Below are 25,571 nucleotides of genomic sequence, written 5' to 3'. Positions count from 1 at the left end.
GACAGGAGGTGACACAGATGGCATCCTGGTGACACCGCAACAACCTGGAGCTCAATGCTCTTAAGACAGTGTAATTGATTATAGACTTCAGGAAAGCTCCCCCTCTGAAGGCGGGGAGGGGGTTGGGGAAACCGGCCCTTCTCTCCCTCAGGACCTGGCTCCAGTGAGACTCCCTGAGTCTGGTGCACCAGAGTCCACTCTGGGCCCAACTGGGGTTGGGATAGTCGCCCCACTGTCGATGGTCTTGACTCCCCAGGTACTTCTGGGAAAGGCCCCTCTGCCACTGGTCCCAGAGTTGGGACTGAGGTGGAGGGGAGACCAGCAGGTGGGGCAGAGGCAACTGCCACACAGGGTGAGGCGGGAGTATCGAGCACTAAGGGTTTGTCCGGGATGGGGATGGTGTCTCCATCTGCAGTGAGCAGGTGGACGGGGACTACTCGGACAATGAGTCAATGGATGTACTCGCTCCCCCCGATGCCACTCCACTCATTCCAGTGGAGGAAATCCAGGCCACCGAAGGAGCCCAACATCGGCCACGACTGGCCCCCCTCCAGTGGCCAAACCTACACAGGCTCACCAGCTCGCTGAACCTCACCCTCAGAAGGAAGGGGAGAGGCAGGTCGGTGAAGGGGAACAGCCGGCGTCAGCTCAGATCCTTCTTGGACGACCTGGAGAAGGGTGCCAAGACCAAGAGCAGCGTTGTTCCTGTTGAGGGTAGAGGGACCAGTGGAGCATCCCTTGTAGCCAGAGTCCAGAGGGCAAGGATCACAGCCACTCCACCTAGGGTCCGCAAGGGGAGGAGCGGCTCTGCTGTTAGTGACCGTAGGACTGGTGATGGGATCTAGGGATTAGCAGGGCTGAAGATGTCCTGGTTGCTCCTAGGCCTGACCAAGCTGGCTATCCGCGAGTCACTACGTCAGATGGTAGACGGCTTTGCCCGAACCAGATGCTTGCCCCTTTACCGGGGTTGTATAATAGTTATTAGAATATTTGTTACATAGTTGTTTGATGATTTTGAAACATGGTGGTGGGTCCACGGTGTGGTTTTTTTTTGGTTTTTGTATCGTGTTGAAATAAATTTAAAAAAAAAGCTGGTTACCAAGCTCACGGAACTGGGTCTCTGCACATCCCTCTGCAATTGGATCCTTGACATCCTCATCCACAGACCACAGTCTGTTCGAATTGGCAGAAATACATCTTCCTCATTAACAATCAGTACGGGAGCACCTCAAGGCTGCGTGCTCAGCCCCCTGCTCTACTCACTCTATACTCATGACTGTGAGGCCGGACACAGTGCGAACTCCATCTTCGCCGATGACACCACGTTGTTGGACGAATTACAGATGGTGATGAGTCAGAGTATAGAAGCGAGATCGTCCGATTGATCAAATCGTGCCAGCACAACATCCTGGCTCTCAATATCAGTAAAACCAACTTTGTAAGAGGAAGGATAAGGACCCACAATCCTGTTTATATCAACGGGACGATGGTGGAGAGAGTCATAAACTTTAAATTCCTGGGCGTGCATATTTCCGAAGATCTTTCCTGGATCCAGCACACTGATCCAATTATAAATAAAGCACATCAACAGCTCTACTTCTTGAGAAGATTATAGAGATTTGATACATCAGAGAGGATTCTCTTCTACTTCTACAGGTGTACAGTAGAGAGTATATTGACTGGTTGCATCATGGCCTGGTTCGGCAACTTGAAGGCCCAGAAGCGGAAAAGACTGCAAAAAGTGTGAACACTGCCCAGTCCATCACTGGCTCTGACCTCCCCACCATTGAAGGGATTTGAATTTAAAACGACCAGCTTCAATTGAAGATGTCACAATTGCTCGGCTAGCAGTGATAAGCTTCAATGAAGATATCATCCTATATTTCACGTTATTCACGATTAAAGCTTCAAAAATACCAACTTCCACACGAGTTTTAATGTTAAAATCATTCCTGCCAGTTTCCAATACACTTTGATGGGATTTTTTCAACAGGAGGGGAAGGGCCAATTGGTATTGCAGTTGGAACTGATGTGAGGGCAAGTGCAATTGGAATTTTTTTTTAAGTCCACTACTGAGGTAGGCCGGGGAGTGCTCGAATCTTACGTTCGGGAACGGGTTAAGTTGCATTGGGGGAACGGCTGAGTGGTGGTGGAATATTGCGTTGGGAGAGCAGACATATTCCGATTCACATTTTTCAATTAAAATCATTAAAATCATTCCTGCCAGCTTCTAACACACTTTGATAAAATGTTGCAACCCAGGAACATTCTGAACTTTTCACTTCACAGGAGGGGGAGGGCGAATTGCCATTGCAACACACAGGGAAAGTGCAATTGGATTTTTGTTTAAAGCCCACTACTGAGGGAGGCGGGGGAGTGCTGGAATTTTACGTTCGGGAACGACTTGGAGGACCATGCCTCCAGTGAGGGCTAAAGGAAGGGAACGGGTGCATTGGGGAAGCAGACCCCGATACCTATAAAAGTCTAATCTTGTACATGTGTTGTATGTGTGTGTATGTTTTGTATCTTCCTCAAAACGCTACGTGCTAGCGCTTAAACATTTACATATCCTGACTTACATTTTTGCCCTCCACGTCGTAATCAGGTTCACTAAAGATTTGATGCTATATTTCACGTGGTTGATGATTAAAGCTTCAAAAATGCCAACTTTAACAAGATTTTCACTGTTAAAATCCTTCCTGCCAGCTTCCAACATACTTTGATACAAAGTTGCAAGACAGAAACACTCTGAACTTTTCACCTCAATGGGATATCACAGCAAGTGCTTCAGCAGGAGGGGGAGCGCGAATTGGTATTGCAGCAGCCAGAGGAAGTACAATTAGATTTGTTTTAAGCCCACTGCTGAGGGAGGCAGGGGAGTGCTGGAATCTTACTTTGGGGGAACGGGTTGAGTTGGGGGACCACACCTCCCTGGGGGCTACGGGTTAGTGGTGCAATATTGCGTTGGGGAACAGGTTGACCTGGGGGACATTTTAGAAAAAAACACTACCACGTACGGCTGTGATTTTTGGCCATCTAACTCAGAGTCCCCCTCCGTTCATCAGGCGCCGAGGATTTTTCCCATTAATGAAAAATAAAAGTTAGTAGTGTTTAAAAAATGTTGAGGTTCTCTCTCATGTCAATCACTCCACGCCCCTTCTGGTGGGAGGGACTATAAAACCCAGAAGTGTGGGCATGGCTCAGTCTCTGCAAGATGGAGGAGGAAGAGGTCACGACTCGCTGTCTTTAGTGGCCTTGCACCCTGCTTGAAATGGCATGAAACTGTGCTTGAATTTGGTCGCCTTGTACCCTGCTTGAAGTGGCGTGAAACTGCACTTGAATTTGGTGGCCATTTTACTCCGCTTGAAATGGAATTTCAAGGAATAGCCATGAGTCAACTGCCAGCCCACCAGCCGTGAGTGAGCTGCCAGCACAACAGGCTTGAGTGACAGACGACAGCCCAAGAATCCATTTGGCCCACAATGTCCATATTCGCCCTCTGGAAACCAGATTCGTGCCCAATACTCGCAGATGTCCAATCGGAATGGCTGATGCTCGCAGATGTCCAATCGGAATGGATCCATTTGCATGTACGGCTGCCGGCTGCATTTGTTCCTTTGATTCATTGCCATGCCCAATCCACACGCTCAATCTCCGAGATCTTCTCCATTTCGATAGAGATTTCGCTTTTCTTTCTAAGTATCCGCTCCTCATTACATTTCGTCGTGTTGAAGTACACGTTTTTAATCAAATCCTTCTCTCCCCCCCCCCCCAAGTATTTCAAAAATAAACTGGCTTCTCCATTTACATGTCAGCTTCCAACACACTTCAAAACAAAGTTGCAAGACAGGAACACTCTGAACTTTTCACTGCTGCAGCAGGCAGGGGAGGTGCCATTGGATTTTTTTTTAATCCGCTGCTGAGGGAGGCAGGGCAGTGCTGGAATCTTACTTTTGAGAACGGCTTCAGTTCCATTGGAGGAGACGGGTGCATGGTGGAATACTGGGTTGGGGGATCACACCATTGGGGGAGCAGACCCAACGGGTCTGCACTTGGTCTAGTATATTACTAAAACTCTCATCTTGTTTGTTTCTATCTTTGTTTGTTATCCCATGTGATCCTGAAATTACGCCAAAACGATACACAATAGCGCTAAAATGTTGCACCACCTTAATCATAATTGTCCTGTGGTTGTTTTGTGTCAAGTTTCGTTCAGATTGATGTTATATTTCACTAGTTATTGACATTGCTAGATTTACAAAACACCAATTTGAGAAAAAAATCTTCCCTGTGCTTACAGCTATGAAGTCACAATGGGGTTGTAGCCCTGCTCGCAACATTGTTGCTATGCAAGTACACGGAGTCCTGCTAGCTCTAGCAGGTCCAAATGCATTTTTCTTAAAGTCACAATACACTGTATTTGTTTTAAAGTTTAAAATGAGGAGGGCGAATAAGGAGAAATGAGCAGCTCCTGCGCAGTTGGGGGCTATGGATGAGTGGTGGAATATTGCGTTTGGGTAACGGGTTGTGTTGAGGAAACGGGTGAGTGGTGGAATATTGCCTTGGGGAATGGGGCTGTATTGGGGGACCAGGCCTCCCGTGGGGGCTATGGGCGAGTGGTGGAATATTATGTTGGGGGAACGGGTTGCGTTGAGGGACCATGCCTCTTGTGTGACAGGGACCCAACTGGTCCCACTTGGTCCAGTATAAATATAAATAATAAACAAATATTACTAAAACTCTCATCTTGTTTGTTTCTATGTCTGTCTGTGAGGATTGTGATCCTGAAATTACGCCAAAACGGTACACGATAGCACTACTTTACTCACCATTGTCCTGTGGTGTACTGTTGCAAGTTTTGTTCAGATAGATGGTATATTTTACAAGGGGTTATGGAGGGAAGGAGTGACTGAGGGTAGAGGAAAGGTGAGTGAGGGAGAGGTGAAGCAGTGGAGGAGGAAAGGGGAAAGGAGGGTGAAGAGGAGGGGGAATGTAGGAAGATAGGGGTAGAAAGGATGGCGAGGAACACTTGGGGAGAGTTGCCGTAACTCGCATCACAACAGGGATCTCTGGCATCACAACGGGAACCCGTCAGCCAGCCTGCACAGTTGGGGGCTATGGGCGAGTGGTGGAATATTCCGTTCACGGACCACCCCTCCTGTGTGACAGCGACCCAACGAGTCCCACTGGTCTAGTATATATATGTATCTATATTATATTGCGGCGGGACTCGCAGATGTCCAACCAGGAATGAAACGGACGCAAAGTTTGTGTAATCAATCGGTCTTTAATGATTCTCACAGTACAGCTCCTTACTCCTTTACCTGGGCATTGCCCGACCTTATATACTCCCAGGGGAGCCCCATGACCTGCATCTCCCGTCATCGGGACACTAGACTCCCTCCTCCAGAGCCGAGGGTTCACACTCCGCGTGGCTCACCACCTGGTGCCGCCACATGACCCCCCCCGGCAGCGGCCCCACGATGTCCACGTGCATGCGGTCGAAGCACCGGTGAGGCACTGCGAACTCCTGAACCGGCGCCCGGACATGCCGATGCACCTTTGATGTTTGGCACGGAATGCACGCCCGGGCCCAGCGACCAATTCGCTTCCGCAACCTGTGCCACATGAACCTTGCGGCCATCATCGCCACCGTGGCCCAGATAGACGGCTGGGCCAACTCATGAATTACATCAAAAATGCGACGGTGCTAGGCCGCCGAAACAATAGACCACGGCTGCCCCGTGGAAACGTCGCACAGCACAGCACCGCCCGAGGGACCCAACGGCACGTTCTCAAGACCAAACCCGAGATCGCAGTTCGATATGCTGGCATCTCCTCGTCCACCAGCTGCACCGCAGCCAAGGCAGAGTAGTCTATTCCAGGGGGCCACGTCGAGAACGGCTGCAATAGCCGGGCTGGACAAGGCGTCTGCAAAAAGGTTACATTTACCGGCGATGTGTCGGATGTCGGTGGTGAACTCGGAAATAGACATGAGCTGGCGCTGCTGGCGGGCGGACCAAGGATCCAAGACCTTGGCGAAAGCAAAGGTGAGGGGCTTATGGTCTGTGAAAGCAACGAAGTCCCGGCCCTCTACCAGAATACCAGAAATGCCGTACCGCCAGGTGCAAGGCGAGCAGCTCCTAGTCGAATGCACTACATCGTTGCTTTGCCGGGTTCAGCTGGCAGCTGAAAAAGGTGAGAGGCCGCCAGTGGCCGCCGAACGACTGCTCCAACACGCCGCCAACCGCGGAGTCCGAGGCATCCACGGTAAGGGCTGTGGGGGCATCGCCCCGCGGATGCACAAGCATTGTTGCCCGTGCCCAGGCTTCCTTCGCCACTTCAAACGCCGCCATGGTGACATCGTCCCACTGTACATCCCGCCGCTTGCCAGTCAACAACTGGAAGAGTGGCCACATTATTCTAGCTGCCGCTGGCACGAATCGGTGGTAGAATGTTACCATCCCAACAAATTCCTGGAGGCCCCGCACTGTGGAAGTCCGCGGGAACTGGCGAATTGCCTCAACCCTGTCTGGTAGAGGCACTTCATCGTGTTGCGTCACCTGGTGGCCCAGAAAGTCGAGGGCACGGAGGCCGAACTGGCATTTGCCAGGTTTGATGACCAGGCCGTGCTCACTGAGGTGCTGGCACAATAAACAAAGGTGGGCACAGTGCTCCTACTGCGAGCAACTCGACACGAGGATGTCATCCAAGTAGATGTACAGGAAGTCGAGCACGATGTTCATTAGACGTTGGAAGGCCTGCACGGCCGTCAAAGCTGGCCCCTGAGAGGTGCAGGCGGATGTCATGCGGCATCTGCTGGAGGAACGTGTATTCGAAAAGTAAGCAGGGCCGATGGCAGCCCATGAGCGTGAGCATCTCGCTCATGAGGGCCGAGGGCTTCTGGTCGCCAGGCCCGCCCATGTCAAGGATGCACGCCAGTCACTCCAGGCGGTTGAACCAGAAGGTACGGAGCAGCAGCTCTTTGAGGCCATATTTGTTCAATGCTGGCAGATTGTCCAGGTATGGCACCACGCGACAGGCCATTTCATGGTCGAGCACGCTCACGACTTAGTGATAACTGGTTTCGTCGACCGTTATCCTGCGGATATAAAATTGGGACTGGACCTGCCGGAACCATGCCCGTGTTGCCAGGTCCATGAGGTTGGTCATTTCAAGGCAACGGCGTTCACTTTGGCCTTTCTCTTCCAGAATAACAATTCTGGACGTTGGGGTCACCAACGTGGTGGGACTCGCAGATGTCCAGCCGAGAATGAAAGGGGGCACAAGGTTTGTGTAATCAATCGTTTTTTAATGGTTCTCACAGTACAGCTCGTTACTCCTTCACCTGGGCACGGGCGTTGCCCGACCTTATATACTCCCAGAGGAGCCCCGTGAGCGCTGCACTGGCAGCAGCCTCTGCCGACAGCCTGTTTGTTATTTCTATCTTTTTTATTATTTTTAGTTAGTCTAAAGTCTTGTGTTGGGGGAAACTTTTACTTTTCTATGTGGGGGAGGGGGACAGGGTAAGGGGGAAACCGTCTCCTAGTCTCTCCCTGGCGGGGACGCGACTATTTCTCCGAGTCGCGTCCTCGCCCCCCACCTCGCGGCCTACCAGCTGGATCGGAGCGGCCTTTCCTGCCGGGGACCGGGAACCGGACCGGGGCTGCTACAGCGGCGGCGCAGCGCTGGAGTCACCGTGGAGCGGGCGATGCCTACCTGGGTCGCCGGTTGGAGCTCCGGAGCATTGGGCCGCTGCTCCAACATCGTGGAGCTCTGGTTTCGAAGAGCTTCCAACGCGGGCGGCGCTGATAGCCAACACGGAGTCCTGGGGCAGCAGTCTCCACCCGGCGCGGCTTGCGGACTTTGGAAGCCGCCGACTCCGGTAGGACGGGGCCGACTCTGGTGTCCACGCCGCTGAGGACGTCCCGCAGCCCCGACGTCGGACTTACAACACCCCGGCGAGCGGTCCTGAACATCGGGCCGCCCGTAGCGGCAACTGCGAACGGCACGGGGAGGCCCTGACCACGGGGAATAATGGAGGAAGAGACTGACTTTGGTGCCTTCCCACACAGTGGGAAACTCTGATTCTGCTGTGTGGGGATGTATTATGTTAAACTCTATAGTGTGTTGTGTCCCTTATTTTTTATTGTATGGCTGTATGGGAATTTCATTTCACTGTGCCATCTGGCACATGTGACGAATAAATGTATCTTGTATCTTGTGTCTTGTATCTTGACCTGCACCTTCCGTCACTGAGGCACTTGACTCCTCTTTCCAGAGCCGAGGGTTCGCACGGCCGCCACAATATATATATTATTTATTTTATATTACTAAAACTCTCATCTTGTTTGTTTGTCTGTCTATATGCATGTCTGCATTGAGTGTGATCCTGAAATTATGCCAAAACGGTATAGGATAGCGCTACAAATTTTGGCCCACCTTATTCAACGTTGCCCTGTGGTGTGGTGAATCAGATTGATGGTATATTTTACAAGTTATTCACATTTTAAACTTTACAAAAACCACTTTGACAAAAATCTCTTCCATTTGCACTGGCTGTTAGCAGCGTATGACTTCACAATGGGATCTCATTTACATAAACTTCCCATCAGCAGTGTTCCACCCCACAATGACATCACAATGGGATCTCATTTGCATTAAAAAAAAATCAGTTTAAAAAAAACACAGCAGCGTTCCACCTCACAATGACGTCAAGGGGGGTAGGGAGGTGAGAGCGGTCATGGAGGGAGAGGGGGAGTGACTGAGGGTAATAGTAAAGAGAGAGATGAGGGAGGTAGTGGGGGAGGGGAGGAGAAGGGAAAGAAGAGGGAGGGTGAAAAGGAGGAGATGCAAGTGCTGGGGATGAGGGGGGATGGAGGAGGATAGGGGTAGGAAGAGGGACGGCGAGGCGCACTTGGGGAGGGATGCCATGACTCGCATCACGACGGCGATCTCTGGCATTACAATAGGAACCCATGAATGGTGGAATATTGCGTTCGGGGACCAGCCCTCCTGTGTGACAGGGACCCAACGGGTTCCACTTGGTGTGTGTGTGTGTGTGTGTGTGTGTGTGTGTGTGTGTGTGTGTGTGTGTGTGTGTGTGTGTGTGTGTGTGTGTGTGTGTGTGTGTGTGTGTGTGTGAGAGAGAGAGAACTTGTGGGTATGTGTATATATACACACACACTGAACTTTTTTTTCTCCCTCTCATTTATGATATTGTTTACAGTGTAGTATGTTTACATATTCTGTTCTGCTGCAGCAAGTAAGAATGTCATTGTTCTTTCTGGAACATACGGCTCTTGACTCTCTTGACAATGTTTAGAACTTAGTATTCCTGGCAAAATCCAAGCTGGCCGTCAGCAAATAGGTGAGTAAGCTCCACATAACGGCCCTCTTGATGACATCATTTTGCTGATTAGTGCAAGAAGACTGAAAGTGTGAGAATTAGCTCGATTGGATTTGTCCTGCTTTTTGTGAACAAGACATACTTGGGCAACTTACTACATTGTCAGGTCAATGCCAGTGTTGTAAATGTACTGGAACAACTTAGTTACAGGCACAGCATGTTCTGGAGCGTAGATATTTTGCTACTATTCATCGCTACAGCTGGGATGTTGTCAGTAATGGTATAAATGATTATTAGCTTGCTCTGCCAATTCAGAAGACATTCATGAGTCAACTACTTGGATGGGTTTGGAGTGACATGTTGTATAGATGGGCAGGAGCAGATTGGCTCCCAATCATTAATCATTGTCTTGTTTCTTCCAGAATACACAAATTTAAATTCCAGAGCTACCATGCTGGGATTTGATCTTGCATATCTATATTGTTATTCCAACCCACTCAAAATTGGTAGCATGAGAAGATTAGAATATAAAATATAGGATGTAATGCTGTGGCTTTATAAGGCACTGATCAGGCCATATTTAGAATAATGTGAGCAGTTTTGGGCCCGATATCTGAAGAAACAAATGCTGGCATTGTAGAGGGTCCCAAGGAGTCTTACGAGAATAATCCCAAAGATGTGTAGGAAGGAACTGCAGATGCTGTTTTAGCTCAAGGATAGACACAAAATGCTGGAGTAACTCAGCGGGTCAGGTAGTATCTCTGGAGAGAAGGAATGGTTGAGGTTTCGGGTCGAGACCCTTCTTGAGACTGATGTCAGGGGAGAGGGAGAAAAGGAAATGTAGGGTGTGAAAACTAGACAAAGGGATTGGAGATCAAGGAAAATGTAGAATAAATTATTCTTAGCTGGGCGAAGATAACAACAAAGCCATCAGAGATAAAATGTAGTCGTTGACAGTAAGACCGGATCGGAGAACTGGGAAGGGGGCGGGATGAAGAGAGGGAAAGCAAGGGTTACTTGAAGTTAGAGAAGCTAATGTTCATACCGATGGCGTGCAAGCTGCCCAAGCAAAATACGAGGTGCTGTTCCTCCGATTTGCACTGGGCCGGTCACGCTGACAATGGAGGAGGCCCAGGACAGAAATGTCAGTGTGGGAATGGGAGGGGAAGTTAGTGTTTAGCAACCGGGAGATCAGGTAGATTTGGGCGGACTGAGTGGAGGTGTTCAGCGACACGATCACCGAGCCTGCTCTTTGTCTCGCCGATATACACAGTGCCCTCCATAATGTTTGGGACAAAGACCCGTCATTTATTTATTTGCCTCTGTACTCCACAATTTGTGATTTGTAATAGAAAAAAAATCACATGTGGTTAAATTAACTGTTTGGAACATCATTAAGAAGAGAGCACTGATGAGCTTACTAATCGCAAAGGGACTGGCAGGCCAAGGAAGACCTCTACAGCTGATGAGAAGAATTCTCTCCATAATAAAGAAAAATCCCCAAACACCTGTCCGACAGATCAGAAATACTCTTTAGGAGTCAGTTGTGGATTTGTCAATGACCACTGTCCGCAGAAGACTTCGTGAACAGAAATACAGAGGCTACACTGCAAGATGCAAACCACTGGTTAGCTGCAAAAATAGGGTGACCAGGTTACAGTTTGCCAAGAAGTACTTAAAAGAGCAAACACAGTTCTGGAAAAAGGTCTTGTGGACAGATGAGACGAAGATTAACATGCCAGAGTGATGGCAAGAGAAAAGTATGGAGGAGAGAAAGAACTGCCCAAGATGCAAAGCATACCACCTCATCTGTGAAACACAGTGGTGGGCTTGTTATGGCCTGGGCACATCTCCATCATCAAAGACCCTTACCACCCATCGCATGACTTTTTCACCATCCTCCCATCTGGGAAGAGGTACAGGAGCATCAGCTGCAAAACCAGCAGGATGCTCCTCAGCTTCTTCCCACAGGCTATAAGACTGTTAAATGAACTTTCCCCCCTGCCAAGTATCGCGCACAAACACCCCGCTGCCAGTCGGAACGGCTGTTGAATGTTATTGAATGTTATTAGAGGGTTAAATTGTTCATGACATGTATTTTAACTTTAATTGCTATTTATTTTGTAACGAAAACTGAATGGACACTGGTCGAGAAACGTTTTTTTTTGTTTCCTCTGAGTATGCGAATACTCATGACAATAAAGATTTACAATTACAATATGGTTGCTGAAGGTACTGGCTCACTTATCTTCATTGTTGATACAACTGCTGATGGCAGTAGCATAATGAATTCTGAAGTGTATAGACACATATCTGCTCAAGTTCAAACAAATGCCTCAAAACTCATTGACCGGCGGTTTATTCTACACCAAGACAATGATCCCAAACATACGGCTCAAGCAGGACTGTCAAGTTTTGTCAGAGCATTTCAGTATTCTAGTACCTGAAAATCAGTACTTTGCTGAGGAAATCAGTATTTTTACGCGGTGCCATTTTGCTGATTATTTTTTAAATGTGCAGTCATACCCTTGCAAGTGTACAAGAATGCATAACTTTGCTACCAATTGACGTCTTCTACGCACCTTACTTGACAGTGCATTCATTGGCATCTCTTTGTATACTGCTGTTTGGCTGTCTCCTGCTTTTGGATTGGATTGGATTGGATTCAATTTATTGTCATTATCTCATAAGAGACAACGAAATGGATTTTCCTTACAGTCAAGTAACATTAAAATAAATAATAAATAAAACATGTTAAAAAAAAAAGCACAAACTAAGAAATCCACGACACACCATAACCCCACAGTGGCACCAAAGTTGAGGAAGGTACCATAGTCCAGCCAGCCTCCCCGCCGGTCTTCCCAGATGTTCACCCGTGGTCGGGGCCTCCCGAGCACCCGCAGTCACCGCCATGGGCGGCCCGATCCTCAGGCCCTCACGCCGGGATGATGGAACACCGACGCCGGACCTCGACGGAGAACATCCTCAGTGGCCCGGACCTCCAGATCAGTCACCTCCCACTGTAGTCCGCGGCTCCCGAAGTCCACAGGCCGAGCCGGGCGGAGTCGCAGGACTCCGCGATGTTGGTCAGCGCCGCCCGCGTTGGGGGCTCCGCGAACCACAGCTCCGCGAGGTCGGTGCAGCAGGCCCAGCACCCGGGGCTCCAAACGGCGATCCCCAGTAAGTCACCGCCCTCTCCGCGATGTATCCAACGCTGTGCCGCTGCTCCTGCTGGAGCTCTGGTCGGCCCCGGCAGGATAGGCCGCGCCAATCCAGTAGGTAGGCCTCGGGGGGGGGAGGCCACGACTCGAATAATAGTCGCGTCCTCTCCAGGAAGCGACTGAAGGACGGTATCCCCCTTACCGTACCCTCTTCCCCCACATAAAGACATTGAAAAAAACACAAAAAACATTCTTCAAACATAACAAAAAAACAAAAAGATACCGGACTAAAGGCGGCGGCAGCTAGCAACAGCGCCACCGGATGTCCGAACCAGATGATGATGTAGAGCCATTTTGGAAGCCTCCCTCTTCCTCGCGCTCTCTCTCCCTCCTTCCTCCCTCTCCCTCCATCCTCTCTCCCTCCCCCCCCTCCCTCCCCGTTCCCCTCTCCCTCCCTCCCCCTCCCTCTCTCATTCACTTCCTCCCTCGCTCCTTCTCCCACTCTCCTCCCTCCCCATCCTCTCCCCCTCTCTCTCTCTCTCTCTCCCTCTCTTCACGCCTCCCGCTCTCCTTCTCTCCACCCCTCCCTCTCTCCCCCTTGAGCCCACACACCGTTCTGTAAAATCAATCCCAATGTAACTGCAATCCCACTGGTAACCTTTCACCATTAGGTTTATCCAGAATTCTACCACTGCCTGAAAAATAATCAATGGCTCAACTACCACTGAGAAAGAGAATTCCAAAGACTCATTGTTATACGAGAATTTTCCTGAACAGTCCTGAACAGTCTGTGGTTAAAGTGAACATTGTCAGATTTTAATAAAGGCCATTTTTATACATTTTGGTTTCACCATGTTGAAATTACAGCAGTGTTTATACATAGTCCCCCCCCCAGCTGCGCCCCTCCACCTGTCGGTTTGCCCCCTCGGTGGATGGCATGTCATTACAAACAGTGAGTCAGTCGGATCTGGAATAGGCAATCAGTTCCACTGGAGCTGCTTGTAGTCTTCCGGCATCAAAGGCCCTGCTGGTGGAGGGTGATGTGACTCAAACGGAGAGGTTTGGTGGCGGCAGGGGGCTGAGCGGCGGCCACTGGCGGGGCGCACACGGGGTGCCACGGCGGGCCGGGCAACATCTCCGGAGAAGGGTCTCAACCTGAAACGTCACCCATTCCTTTTCTCCGTGGATGCTGGGATGCTGCCCGTCCAGCCGAGCGTGCTGCAGCACCCCTGCGGGTAGGGACGGGAAACTCGGGGGGGGGTGCGGTCCAGCGGCGGCTCCGCAGTGCCTGTGGCACCGGTGACACGGGCTCAACCCGGGGTACGGATGAGGCGAGGGTCTGTGCGCGGTTCTCTTCCTGTTACACCCCGCTCTCCTACTACCTGGCACCCCTGTTCCTCAGATTAAATATTTTTTTACACATAAATCATGAATAAAGATAAGAATTTACATACAGTTTATGCAGCCAGCTCTCCATTCACTTTTTCTTTATAGCGAGTGACCTTTGACAAATCCCATGATTCTTTGCATTTTTCGGAATACCAAACTCACTTATTCTTCAGCAATTTGCAGTAAGGCTTTTACATGATAGTCCCTTGTGGCTGAATTCATATTTCAAGCAGTGTCCTTTCTCTAGACCTTTACTCTTGCATTTGTACCTTGCGTCTATGATTTTAGTTTCAGTTTTATGGAAAATGTAAATAATGTCACCTTTCACTTAAAACGCTCACCTTTAAAGTTGAAATAGGCAATCAATAACCTAAAGGTGTTATGCCCTTCATGCAAATGTACACAATAAATCTGGTTTTAATCAACTGTCTTTATTTTACTGGGATATAAAAATGTCCTCATCCAGTCTTTCAAACAGATATCAAGCCACACAAAACATGATTATTACTGTAGCCATGGTTGGTTTAGGAATGATTAGTTTGAACAAAACTGAACAATAAATAACCAAACGGAAAAACCTGAATTCAATAAAAATTGTAATTACTCAAATATGAGTTTCTGAACACTGATTTCCCTTGCAGCAGTTCCAGAAAAGATCAATACTTTAAGCTATGTAATTCCTTGAAAATACGTTCTGTTAATGAAAGCACACCAGGACACTGCACATTTAACAGCATCATATCTATCTTCAAGACCTGTGAAATTTGGAAACAGCAGAGCTGCAGCCCAAATATGTAATTCTTAAGAGGAGTCTTTAGCACTAATTCAGTGGCCTTGGCATGTCTTGGTGTGTAATATTAAGTCTAGCATCAGCATCTCCTCGCCATATGGTGCTGCAAATGAAATGATATCCATCTCGGCCTTGTGCAGCCATTCACTAAATTCTATTGACAGAAACAGCAGGATTTTATTACTTGTTAAAATCACGTCTTCTTCTTTTTTTTGTGGCAAAAAGAATGGAAAGTTAATTAACCCCCAAAGCACTCTAACATAAAACGTTGCATTTTGTAGGCATTTTATATTGTACATGTACTTTTTTCTAGTTAGGTTCTGTGATGAACAGAGGATTATCCAGTTAATATGTCTGTGAAGACATTTGCCCCATTACAATTCTGCCTGAACATGCACATAGGGCTTTCAATTAACCAAATGATTGCACTTGCAACAACACTGCATTCCCTCAGTACCTGCACTGAAATGCCAACACTGGTAATTCTTTTCACAGCAGAGGGCCGCAGGTGAGTGGATTGAAATAGGAAAACAATGCAAAATAGTGTTTTTTTCATTGAAAGAATAAGAATGGGCAATTTTAACCAAATGGTACTATTAAAACATAGAATATAGGTGCAGGAGTAGGCCATTCAGCCCTTCGAGCCAACACCGCCATTCAATACGATCATAGCTAATCATCCAAAATCAGTACCCCGTTCCAGCTGATTTCCGATGCAGAAAAACAAAGACCAGAAAGCGTACAGGTTTATGTTTGCTAAAGACATTTGTAGAGTCATACAGCATGAAAACAGGCCCTTCAGCCCAACTTGCTCATGCCGACCATGATGCCCCATCTACGCTTGTCCCAGCTGCCCATGTTTGCCCCATATCCCTCTAAACCTTTCCTATCCCTTTGCCTGTCCAAATGTTTTTTAAATATTGTCATAGTTTGTGCCTCAACCACCTCCTCTGGCTGCTCATTCCATATAACCACCATCTTTTGTGTGAAAAGGTTGCCTCTCAGCTTCCTGCTAAATGTTTCCCCTATCACCTTAAACCTGGTCTTGATTCCCCTGTTCTTGGTGAAAGACAATGCATTCATCCTACCTATTCTCTTCCTGATTTCATACACTTCTATTAGATCACCCCTCAGCTTCCTACACTACAAGGAATAAAGTCCTAGCCTGCCCTAATACATCAGCCCCCCCACCCCGAGTCCTGGCAGCATCTTCATAAATCTTCTCTGCACACTTTCCAGCTGACTGGCAGGGTTCAGTTGGGTGAGGTGTTAAAATGGCAGTTTTCGAACAATAAAGTATTAGAACAATATCCAGGAGAAAGGAAGCTTTGCCAAAACTTTGTACTGAGCCCCTAACATGGATGCTATGGATAGCTCAGAAGACCAAGTGACCGTAAAGAACAAAGGACATTTACTGGAATGGATAGAATGAAACCAGGGAAATAAATACATCAGCTGCATTAAAAAACTAGAAACAAGTATGTTTGTTCTACTTAAGAGTGAAGAGGTCGAGAAGATTCGAACAGGAAAGGTTTAGTGGGATACCATTGGGCCCCATTCCCCAAACACAACATTCCAGTCACCCGTTCCCCCAACACAATATTCCACCACTCACCTATAGCCCCCAACTGCGCAGGCGCAGCTCATATCCCCTCAAACCCCCAACATTCCTTCCCCCTCTTCTTCACCCTCCCTCACCTCTCCACTCTCCTCTTCCACTCCCTCCCTCCCCTTTACCCAACCCTCAGTCACTCCCTCCATAACTCCTCCCTAACCCCCTAACCCGTTGGGTCCCGTACCCCCAATGCAATATTCCACCACTCAACCATTGCCCCCAACCTCGCAGGCGCGGCTCATTTCCCCTTATCCCCCTTTAATTTAAAGTTCATCAGTGGCTAACGACACAGATTTATGGTCATTAGCAAGCGTACCAGAGTCCATGTACTTTATTTTGATATGGGAGACCTGATAGAAATATATAGTGCTATGAGAGGTATAAACAGGGTGGACAATCAGAGACTTTTTCCACCAGGGTAGAATTGTAAAGATTAGACGGTATGGCTTTAAGATGAGAGGGGCAAAATTTAAATGAGGAAATGTGCAGGGCAAGTTATTTTTTGTTTTACTCAGCTGCTGCCTGGAAAGAACTGCCAGGGGTGGTGGTGGAAGCAGATACTATAGCGGCTTAAAGGAGGCTTTTAAATAGGCATAGGATCATGCAGGGATTGGAGGCATGTGGATCACACACAGGCAGAGATGATTGGTTTTACTTGGCATCATGTTCAGCACGAACATTGTGGGCCGAAGGGCCTGTTCATGTGCTGTACTGTTCTATTTTCAGTACACAGTAAGTAATGATCTGGAATGCATTACGTGATCGGTTGGTGGAAGCAAGATTCAATAATGGTCTTCAATAGAAAATTGGAGAGAATAAAATGTGCAAAATTACCAGTGACACTAACTGAACAACACAGTCAAAGAGCTGGTGCTGGGGTGAATGGCCAAGTTGCCTCTTAACATGCTCCATCATTCAAGAATTCTGCAATTACGGTTGCAAAATATTGTTGGAATAAAATCAGTGACAAAAAAGGTAAATTATAGTCTACATAATCTTTTTATTAATTAATGTTTAACTCCCAAATTAGTACATAATTGTAATTAAAGTAAAGGAATGAAAGTGCTGATTCAATTTCAAATTAAATTATCTGAACGCACCATGAGAAATATATGTGCTATATGTGGAGATAAACAAGAAGCAACTTTTTTTGTGCGCTAAATTCTGTACTCGATCTTCCAAAATTTGTATAAATTGAAGTAAATGAAGCTGCATTTCACATGATCATAAACAAACAATGACTGTATTTGTAAATTTAGCACAACCACCTATTGCTATGAAAGGGATACAAACAAGAGGCATTACAAAAATAAAAAATAAAAAACACTGGACCATGTCCTTACTTGTTGAACACTCGTTTCTCCAGCCTTGATCGAGATGTGTTACTCTCCTGTTTCAGGTCAGTGAGATTTGGATACTTTTTCTTTTTTCCTTTTCCTTTTTTCCCTTTTCCCTTTCGGTCATATCTTGAAGAGCCAAGATCTGCTCCTGTGGCAGCTTCAATCTCACGCATTAATTCTGGATCTCGCCAGTCTGTCCAGGAAGAAACACCAATGAATTTACATCAAGAGTAAATATGATGCTTGCTTTTTTAATTTCAACCCTGATTCAACTTCAGAGACATTTGTACACATTCAAACTATTAAAATTGAAGTAAACAACAAGATAAATAAAAATAGTCAAATACAAAAATAATTAAATTATTAAGATTTAAACCTTTTATCTTCTCTTTTGTCGCAAAGCTACAGGACGACAATCAATGAAAAGACATCTCCGATCCATTTTACAGCTGAGTGGAAATAAACTTTATTAGAAAAATAGGAGCCAAGATCAACCATTCTGAACACCGAGACGAAAACAAATAGAAAAAGGAAATAGTAGGAGGAAAGGGTGAATGAGTTCATTAAGTGTTAATCCGTAAGTGGAGGAATTAAGAGCAAGGCTGCTTTACCAAAGGGAACTGAGGGAATGCTCTATGTTCTGTTTCACAGAGACATGGCTCACCCCCAGCTCCCCAGACTCAGCGGTCCAGCCTGAAGGTTTATCTCCATCCATCGCATGGACCATACACTGGCACCTGGGAAAGAGAGAGGGAGCATCTGCCTCATGGTCAACTCAGCGTGGTGTTCAGACGTGGCAGTCCTATCCAACACCTGCTCTCCACACCTGGAACACCCGGCTGTGAAGTGCCGTCCCTTCTACCTACCGAGGGAATTCACCTCCATCATCACCCTCCCGTCTACATCCCTCCCCAAGCAGATGTCCATCTGGCACTGGGGGAGCTGCATGCCATGGTCAACAAACACCAGACGGCTTACCCCGAAGCATTTACCACCATAGCCAGGGATTTCAACAAAGCCAACCTTAAGAAATCGCTCCCTAACTTTCACTGCATGTCTCCTGCAGCACCAGAGGACCAAACACCCTCGACCACTGCTGCACGACCATCAAGGATGCCTATCGCTCTACGGTGCTCTACCATACTACGGTGCTGCTTCTTCCTGCTACAGGCAGCAATTGAAGAGCGCACCCCCAGAGGTGAGGATTGTACAGAGCTGGTCGGGGGGCAGAGGAACAACTCCAGGACTGTTTGGCGTCTGTAGACTGAGCAATCTTCAGGGACTCAGCTGGTTACTAAGCTCTCAGATCTGGGTCTCTGCGCATCCCTCTGCAATTGGATGCTCGACTTCCTCATTCACAGACCACAGTCTGTCCGTATTGGTGCAAATGTGTCATCCTCGATAACAATCAGCACGGGAGCACTTCAAGGCTGCGTGCTCATCCCCCTGCTGTACTCATTCTAAACTCATGACTGCGTAGCCGGACATAGTGCAAACTCCATCATCAAGTTCGCCGACGACACCACTGTTGTGGGACGTATCACTGATGGGGACGAGTCAGAGTATAGAAGTGAGATCGACCGATTGACCAAATAATGCCTGCACAATAACCTGGCTCTCAACACCAGCAAAACCAAGGAACTGATTGTGGACTTTGGAAGGGGTAGGATGGGGACCCACAGTCCCGTTTAGATCAACGGGTCGATGGTGGAAAGGGTCAAGAACTTCAAATTCCTGGGCGTGCATATTTCCGAAGATTTCCCCTGGTTCCAGAACTCTGATGCAATTATAAAGAAAGCACATCAGCACCTCTACTTCCTGAGAAGAATACAGAGAGTCGGTACGTCAAGGAGGACTCTCTCGAACATCTACAGGTGCACAGTAGAGCGCATGCTGACCAGTTACATCGTGACTTGGTTCAGCAACTTGAGCGTCCAGTAGCGGAAAAGGCTGCAAAATGTTGTAAACACTGCCCAGTCCATCATCGGCTCTGATCTCCCTACCACCGAGGGGATCTATCGCAGTCGCTGCCTCAAAAAGGCTGCCAACATCATTAAGGACCCACACTCATCTCTCCGCTGCCTTCAGGTAGAAGGTACAAGAGCCTGAAATCGGCAACATCCAGGTTCAGGAACAGCTTCTTCCTCACAGCCATCAGACTATTAAACACAACTTCAAACAATCTCTGAACCATAACAGCTTATTGCACTTTATCTGTTTATTTATGTGTGTGTATATATATATATATATATATATATTCTAATGGTATATGGACACACTGATCTGTATTCATGCCGCCAATGTTCTGTTGTGCTGCTGCAAAGCAAGAATTTAATTGTCCTATCTGGAACAAATGACAATAAACTCTCTTGACTTGACTTGCTCTGATACCAATTTGCAACAAATAATAAATAGGCAAATGCTATAAATCTGAAATATTGCAGAACATTTGGCAAAATATCTGAGCAGGTTTAAGTTTATTATTGTCACATACTGAGGTACTATGAAAAGCTTTGTATTGCAAGCTATCGAATCAAATCAGATAATACTATTCATGAATACAGCAAGTCAAAGTACAAAGAAGGATAAGTCGCAACCTGGCCACTCCCTCGTCTCCCCTCTCCTATCAGGGAAAAGGTATAGAAGTGTGAAAACGCACACCTCCAAATTCAGTGAAAGCACGCAACAAAAGCTTTCCAGTGTCCTTCAAAATTCCAGTGGATACAAGCCCAGACAGACACATTATTTCATCATATGTCAGTCCCGCCATCCCGAGAATTAACCTGGCGAACCTACGCTACACTACGCTACAGGGCCCTGTACAACTGCAGGGGGACCTCCTTGCTCCTAAACTCAAATCCTCTTGCAATGAAGGCCAACATGCCATTAGCTTTCTTCACTGCCCGTACCTGCATGCTTGTTTTCAGTGACTGATGTACAAGCACACCCAGGTCTTGTTGCACCTCCCCTTTTCCTAATCTGACACCATTCAGATAATAATCTGCTTTCCTGTTCTTGTCAACAAAGTGGATAACCTCCCATTTATCTACATTATACTGCATCTTCCATGCATCTGCCCACTCACCCAACCTATCCAAGTCACCATGCAGCTCCACAGCATCCTCATCGCAGCTCACACTGCCACCCAGCTTTGTGTCATCCACAAACTTGGAGATGTTACATTTAGTTCCCCCGTCTAAATCGTTAATATATACAGTATTGTAAATAAGTGGGGTCCCAGCACTGAGCCTTGTGGCACCTCAATAGTCACTGCTTGCCATTCTGAAAAGGACCCATTTTTCCATACTTCTTGCTCCCTGTCTGCCAACCAGTTCTCTATCCATGTCAATACCCTACCCCCAATACCATGTGCTCTAATTTTGTACACTAATCTCTTGTGTGGGACCTTGTCAAAGGTTTTTTGAAAGTCCAGATACACCACATCCACTGGCTCGCCTTTATCCATTCTACTTGTTACATCCTCAAAAAATTTGAGAAATTTAGTCAAACATGATTTCCCCTTCGTAAATCCATGCTGACTTTGACAGATCCTGTCACAGCTTTCCAAATTCAAAAGGAGTAAAATATGCAAATAAACAAAAATATAAATACAAGACATGGATTGGAAGTGGAATAAAAGGTCAGAATATGTGGCATGGAACAGGGAACGATTGGAAGTGAGGGAACTGGGAAAGATAAAATCAGAAAACCAGAGAGGTAAAGGGAAAGAAATGCTCAAGAAATTGGGAGCAATATTATGGAATCCAGAAAAAACGTGAGTGTGAGGAATAACCAAGAACAAGGAGGAGTGTGGAATTATTATTGTAAGAAGGGGAAGTGTGGTGATATGTGTAGTGGTTAGGGAATGTGGTGGTGGAGGAAGGATAAAAATTGCAGTATAAATTAGAGCACACCATCTCAGAATAAATAAGTGAGGGAACTTATTGATTTTGTTACAGGTATTCAAGGAATTATCTGCCAATGATAATAAAACCTGAAGACGAACTGAGGATGTTTATCGGGATGCCATCAAAAGGAAAGACCAGTTATACAAAGAGATTGGGGAAATTTCATTTTTAGTTTAGAGTTATAGCTTGGAAACAGGCCCTTCAGCCCACCAAGTCCTCGACGACTTGTAATTACCCATACTCTAGTTCTATCCTACGCACTACAGACAATTTACAGAAGCCAATTAACCTCCAAACCTGCCCGTCTTTAGAGCGCGAGAGGAAATTGGAGCACCTGGCGAAAACCACAGGGATAACGAGCGAGCACGGGACAATCTCCGTACAGACAGTACCTGTAGTCAGGATCAAACCTGTGCCTCTGGCACTTTACTGCTGTACCACCCCAAGAATCTGAGATTGTTCTTGGAGCTGTGAAACTTCAAGTGTAATAGAGTGAGCAAAGAAAACGTTCCTTTCGCATTGGGTCGATCATTGGAATTGTAGATTCAAAATAATTGGCATACAAACCAAACTGTGCTTTGTGTCGTATTTATGGTAAAATCTTAAATGCAGGGTTAAAGCAGATTCCAGGGCAGCTTGCAGGTATTTGATGTAAATGCAGGGTTTTGGGGAGAATAATGAAGGAAGACATTAAGGAGCTCTTTCAAAATAACAGGTTGAAAATCATGTCAGGATAGGTAAAATTGATGTAATGTATATTTGAGCTTCCATCACCTCACCAATGAACACAGGCACATGCAAAATCTGCTCCTTGGATTTCAGGAAGAAAGGAATGAACTGACATTGTTCTATTTACAGTCTGCACTTGGATAGATACTGCGATTCCCACAGGGTTAAATCAGCCCTAAATGTCTTCTATAAATGGACTGCAGTGAGATAAGGCGGAAGAGAAAGTGAGGAGTCCATGAAGAAAGTTGTTCCAAAAGATTTATTTAACCTTGAAAGAGATTAAATACAAAGTGACACAAGTCAAAAAATGAAACTATTAATCTATGATTAAGACCAAAATAAAGCACAGTTAGGCACAAGACCTTCCAATAACAACAAGGCGGTTTCAGCTTAGAGTTCCATGAATGGGACACTTGTGTAAATATGGCAAAAAATACTGGGGCCCAGTCAGTATGAAATGAGCATTTCAACAAAATGAAAGACCAATTTAAAAGCCTTTGAAAAGAAATCAATAGTGTGCCAAGGAAGAACAGTCTTTAGAGCCTTGATGGACCCTAAAGCTCTTCATATAGTGTTGCTGACTTTACTGATGGTGAAAAAAATTACACAGTTTGAGAAGAAAAATCAATACTGTAGTTAGTAAAGCGATGCTATTTCACATCTGACTGGCCAGAGGCCTGCCTTCCCGCAGTTGTCCTGATACCTGTTTGTTAACAAGTCACTAAAGGTTGAAAGACCAGATATTCTTGAGTACTGACACAAAAAATAGGTACTTAATTTGCTCCCATGTGCGAACCACTGAAAAGGATGAAAGCTTTAGATTTGTAGGTCACTGTGCTTTATCATCGATTCATGCTATCAATACCTAAATCATCATTACCAGGGGTATTTGCATCACATTAAAAAGGCTTTATGTAAACACTGAAAACTGGGAAAGAGTCAAGTGATTTAGAAAGGATCAGACTGGAGGAAGCACAACTGTTCAACGCACATTCGCTGCTGTCATTCCCAAATAGATTGTAATACTGTTATGTCTAAGTTCATTCACTGTGTCAAACGGTATTTGGGATTCAATCTATTTTAAAATGGAACACTGAACACTTCAAACTGCTGAATTCCGACTAAATTCCCGGTTCAAAGCCACCTGGAGGCAACCAGGCAGCTACAGCAAGGATCACAGATCATGTATGTGCCTACCAATGTGATTTTAAAATGAGCAATATTTAGGATTGAAAGTCAAAATCTAGAAACGTGCATTGCACAACATTGAAATTATATGACCGCTGAGCTACAATAAACAGCAACAGCAAATACATGCCAAAGTCAAATATTTTTCAGGAGTTATATGGCGTTTCCAGTGGACAGTTCCCATGAAACATTCCCAAAATTATTTTGTTTATGCATTTTTCTGGCTGTCTAATTATTTGAAGTGTCGACATTGGGGACAATTTCAACTAAGAAAAAATACCGTAATGCACATTTGTACTGCAGAACAGCACAACAGAAGATTTGGCAATATAAATGCATAATTGCAACAATCTATTTGCAGCATAAAAGAAAATGTGTTAATGCCCGAAATCTGGAAAGATTCTGCTGAAGGGTTCACCAATTGTTCTCTCCTTTGCATTTAAAGTATGTATCAATATGCCCCATATATTCACACTACATCCATCGCATATTTGATTTAAAGATAAGATTGAATGATCAAAACACCTAACACAAGTTATTGGTAAAATTTTAGCGAGCAATGCAGTTCAGTGTGACGATAAGAGTGTAGAAATTTAAGCTGCCCTGACACACTCGTGGGAATGGCTTATTTAAGGTGTGGCCTAATTCTTACATTGGGAAGTGCTGGGAATATACTATAGGTCAGCCAGCTTTATTCATGTGACAGAAATTTTAAAACTCTTACAAAAGAACCTGAAGATTTAGCATTCATTGTATTGGGTAAAACTGTATTTCACAATTGAAATTCATCAATTTAAGAACTGTCTTAGTAAATCTAATTTCCCTCCTTGTTTCAGATTTGTCTGATTTATATTAAATACAGAATTCTTCAAATATCAATGAGCCCTGGCTCTGCAATGCAATCTGAAGAAACTTAAGCTTGGTCATCCGGATAATTGGACCTCGGTTTTTTTTTGCCGGGGGATGGGGGAGGAGAGCTCCAACAGGTAAAGACCTGCTCATTCAGTGATTCAGACTTAATAAAACTCCTGACCCTACGATGCTGTGGGTGGTGCATTCCTCAGTTTTCTCTGGGCTTTGAACCACAGCAGGAATGAAGTTTTAGGCTTGACGAAAGGCAACGTGCCCACGAGGGAAGCCAAGCTGCTGGAAGAGAAAAACTAAAACAAGTTGTGCTGAAAGCATTCGTTTCTAATCTGCTTTAAGACCAGGTGCCACATCATAGATGGGTCTGGCCTTCTGATGCTGACTTACAAATATTAACAGGTGGAGCCTACAATCAGTGAGAACTGACAAAAAGCAAAATGTGTTGGAGGCTGCACTTCATTTTGCTGTATGTCACCTAGAATTGAAGATACATTATTAATCAAGAGAATTAATAAAGTTAAAAAAGTAGTTGGAAAATAAAGGAGAAATGGAATGCAATCCTCTGATCATTTTTTGTTTCCTTCAGCCCCAGCGCTTTTGATAAGCCAATGAAAGCTGGTCAAATAAACTAGGCTTAAAAATAGAAAACAATATGATATTCCAAAATGAGTTTTTAAAGCACATTTTATGCTTGGTATGGCATGGATTTTATCTTGAAATAAAAACTGACCTGAACATTTATTAAAGCTTAGCAACTCTCAACCTTAGTACTATTTTGCATAAAATAGCTACTTCTTCTGGCCATACAATGCTTCAGGCTATTTATTGGCTTTGAAATACTTTTAGTAGCCTGAAGACCAGAAAGGTGCATTGTAAATGCAATTCTTTCATTTTATTTCCAGCTCGTCTTTATTTCTCTCAGCCTGCCTTTATATTAATCTATCAATCTCAGCCCTTACAAATAAAAGAACCATCATTTTCAAGTTAAGCACAAACCACAATAACAACTTAAATTGTATTCATATGCTGTGGTAAACCCACAAATAGTTTTGCTTTAATCGTGTCATCTACTCGATATATTTTACCTAATCACATTTGTTGATGTTGTTGCTTGTTATTAAAATTAACCTGCATGCTAGAGTGTCTAATTTGCCATGACTAATATATAACAATGATTGAATTCTAAAAATATGAAGATCTGTTCTGTCACTTCTGATAAAGCAATGAATTTACGT

The 25,571-nt window shown here is 45.7% G+C and overlaps 1 protein-coding gene across 1 annotated transcript in view; it reads right to left on the bottom strand.

Moving 5' to 3' along the window:
• Positions 1–25,571, bottom strand: part of uvssa (UV-stimulated scaffold protein A) — a 111,368-nt gene that overhangs the window by 5,629 nt on the left and 80,168 nt on the right. Inside the window, exon 13 of the mRNA XM_055652007.1 lies at positions 17,648–17,837. Coding sequence (XP_055507982.1) covers positions 17,648–17,837 — 190 coding nt within the window. The remainder of the gene's footprint in view (positions 1–17,647; positions 17,838–25,571) is intronic.

The sequence above is a fragment of the Leucoraja erinacea genome, chromosome 1, assembly GCF_028641065.1.
Source record: "Leucoraja erinacea ecotype New England chromosome 1, Leri_hhj_1, whole genome shotgun sequence".
In the NCBI taxonomy this organism is placed as follows: domain Eukaryota; kingdom Metazoa; phylum Chordata; class Chondrichthyes; order Rajiformes; family Rajidae; genus Leucoraja; species Leucoraja erinaceus.
This window is presented reverse-complemented; position numbering and strand designations above follow the sequence as displayed.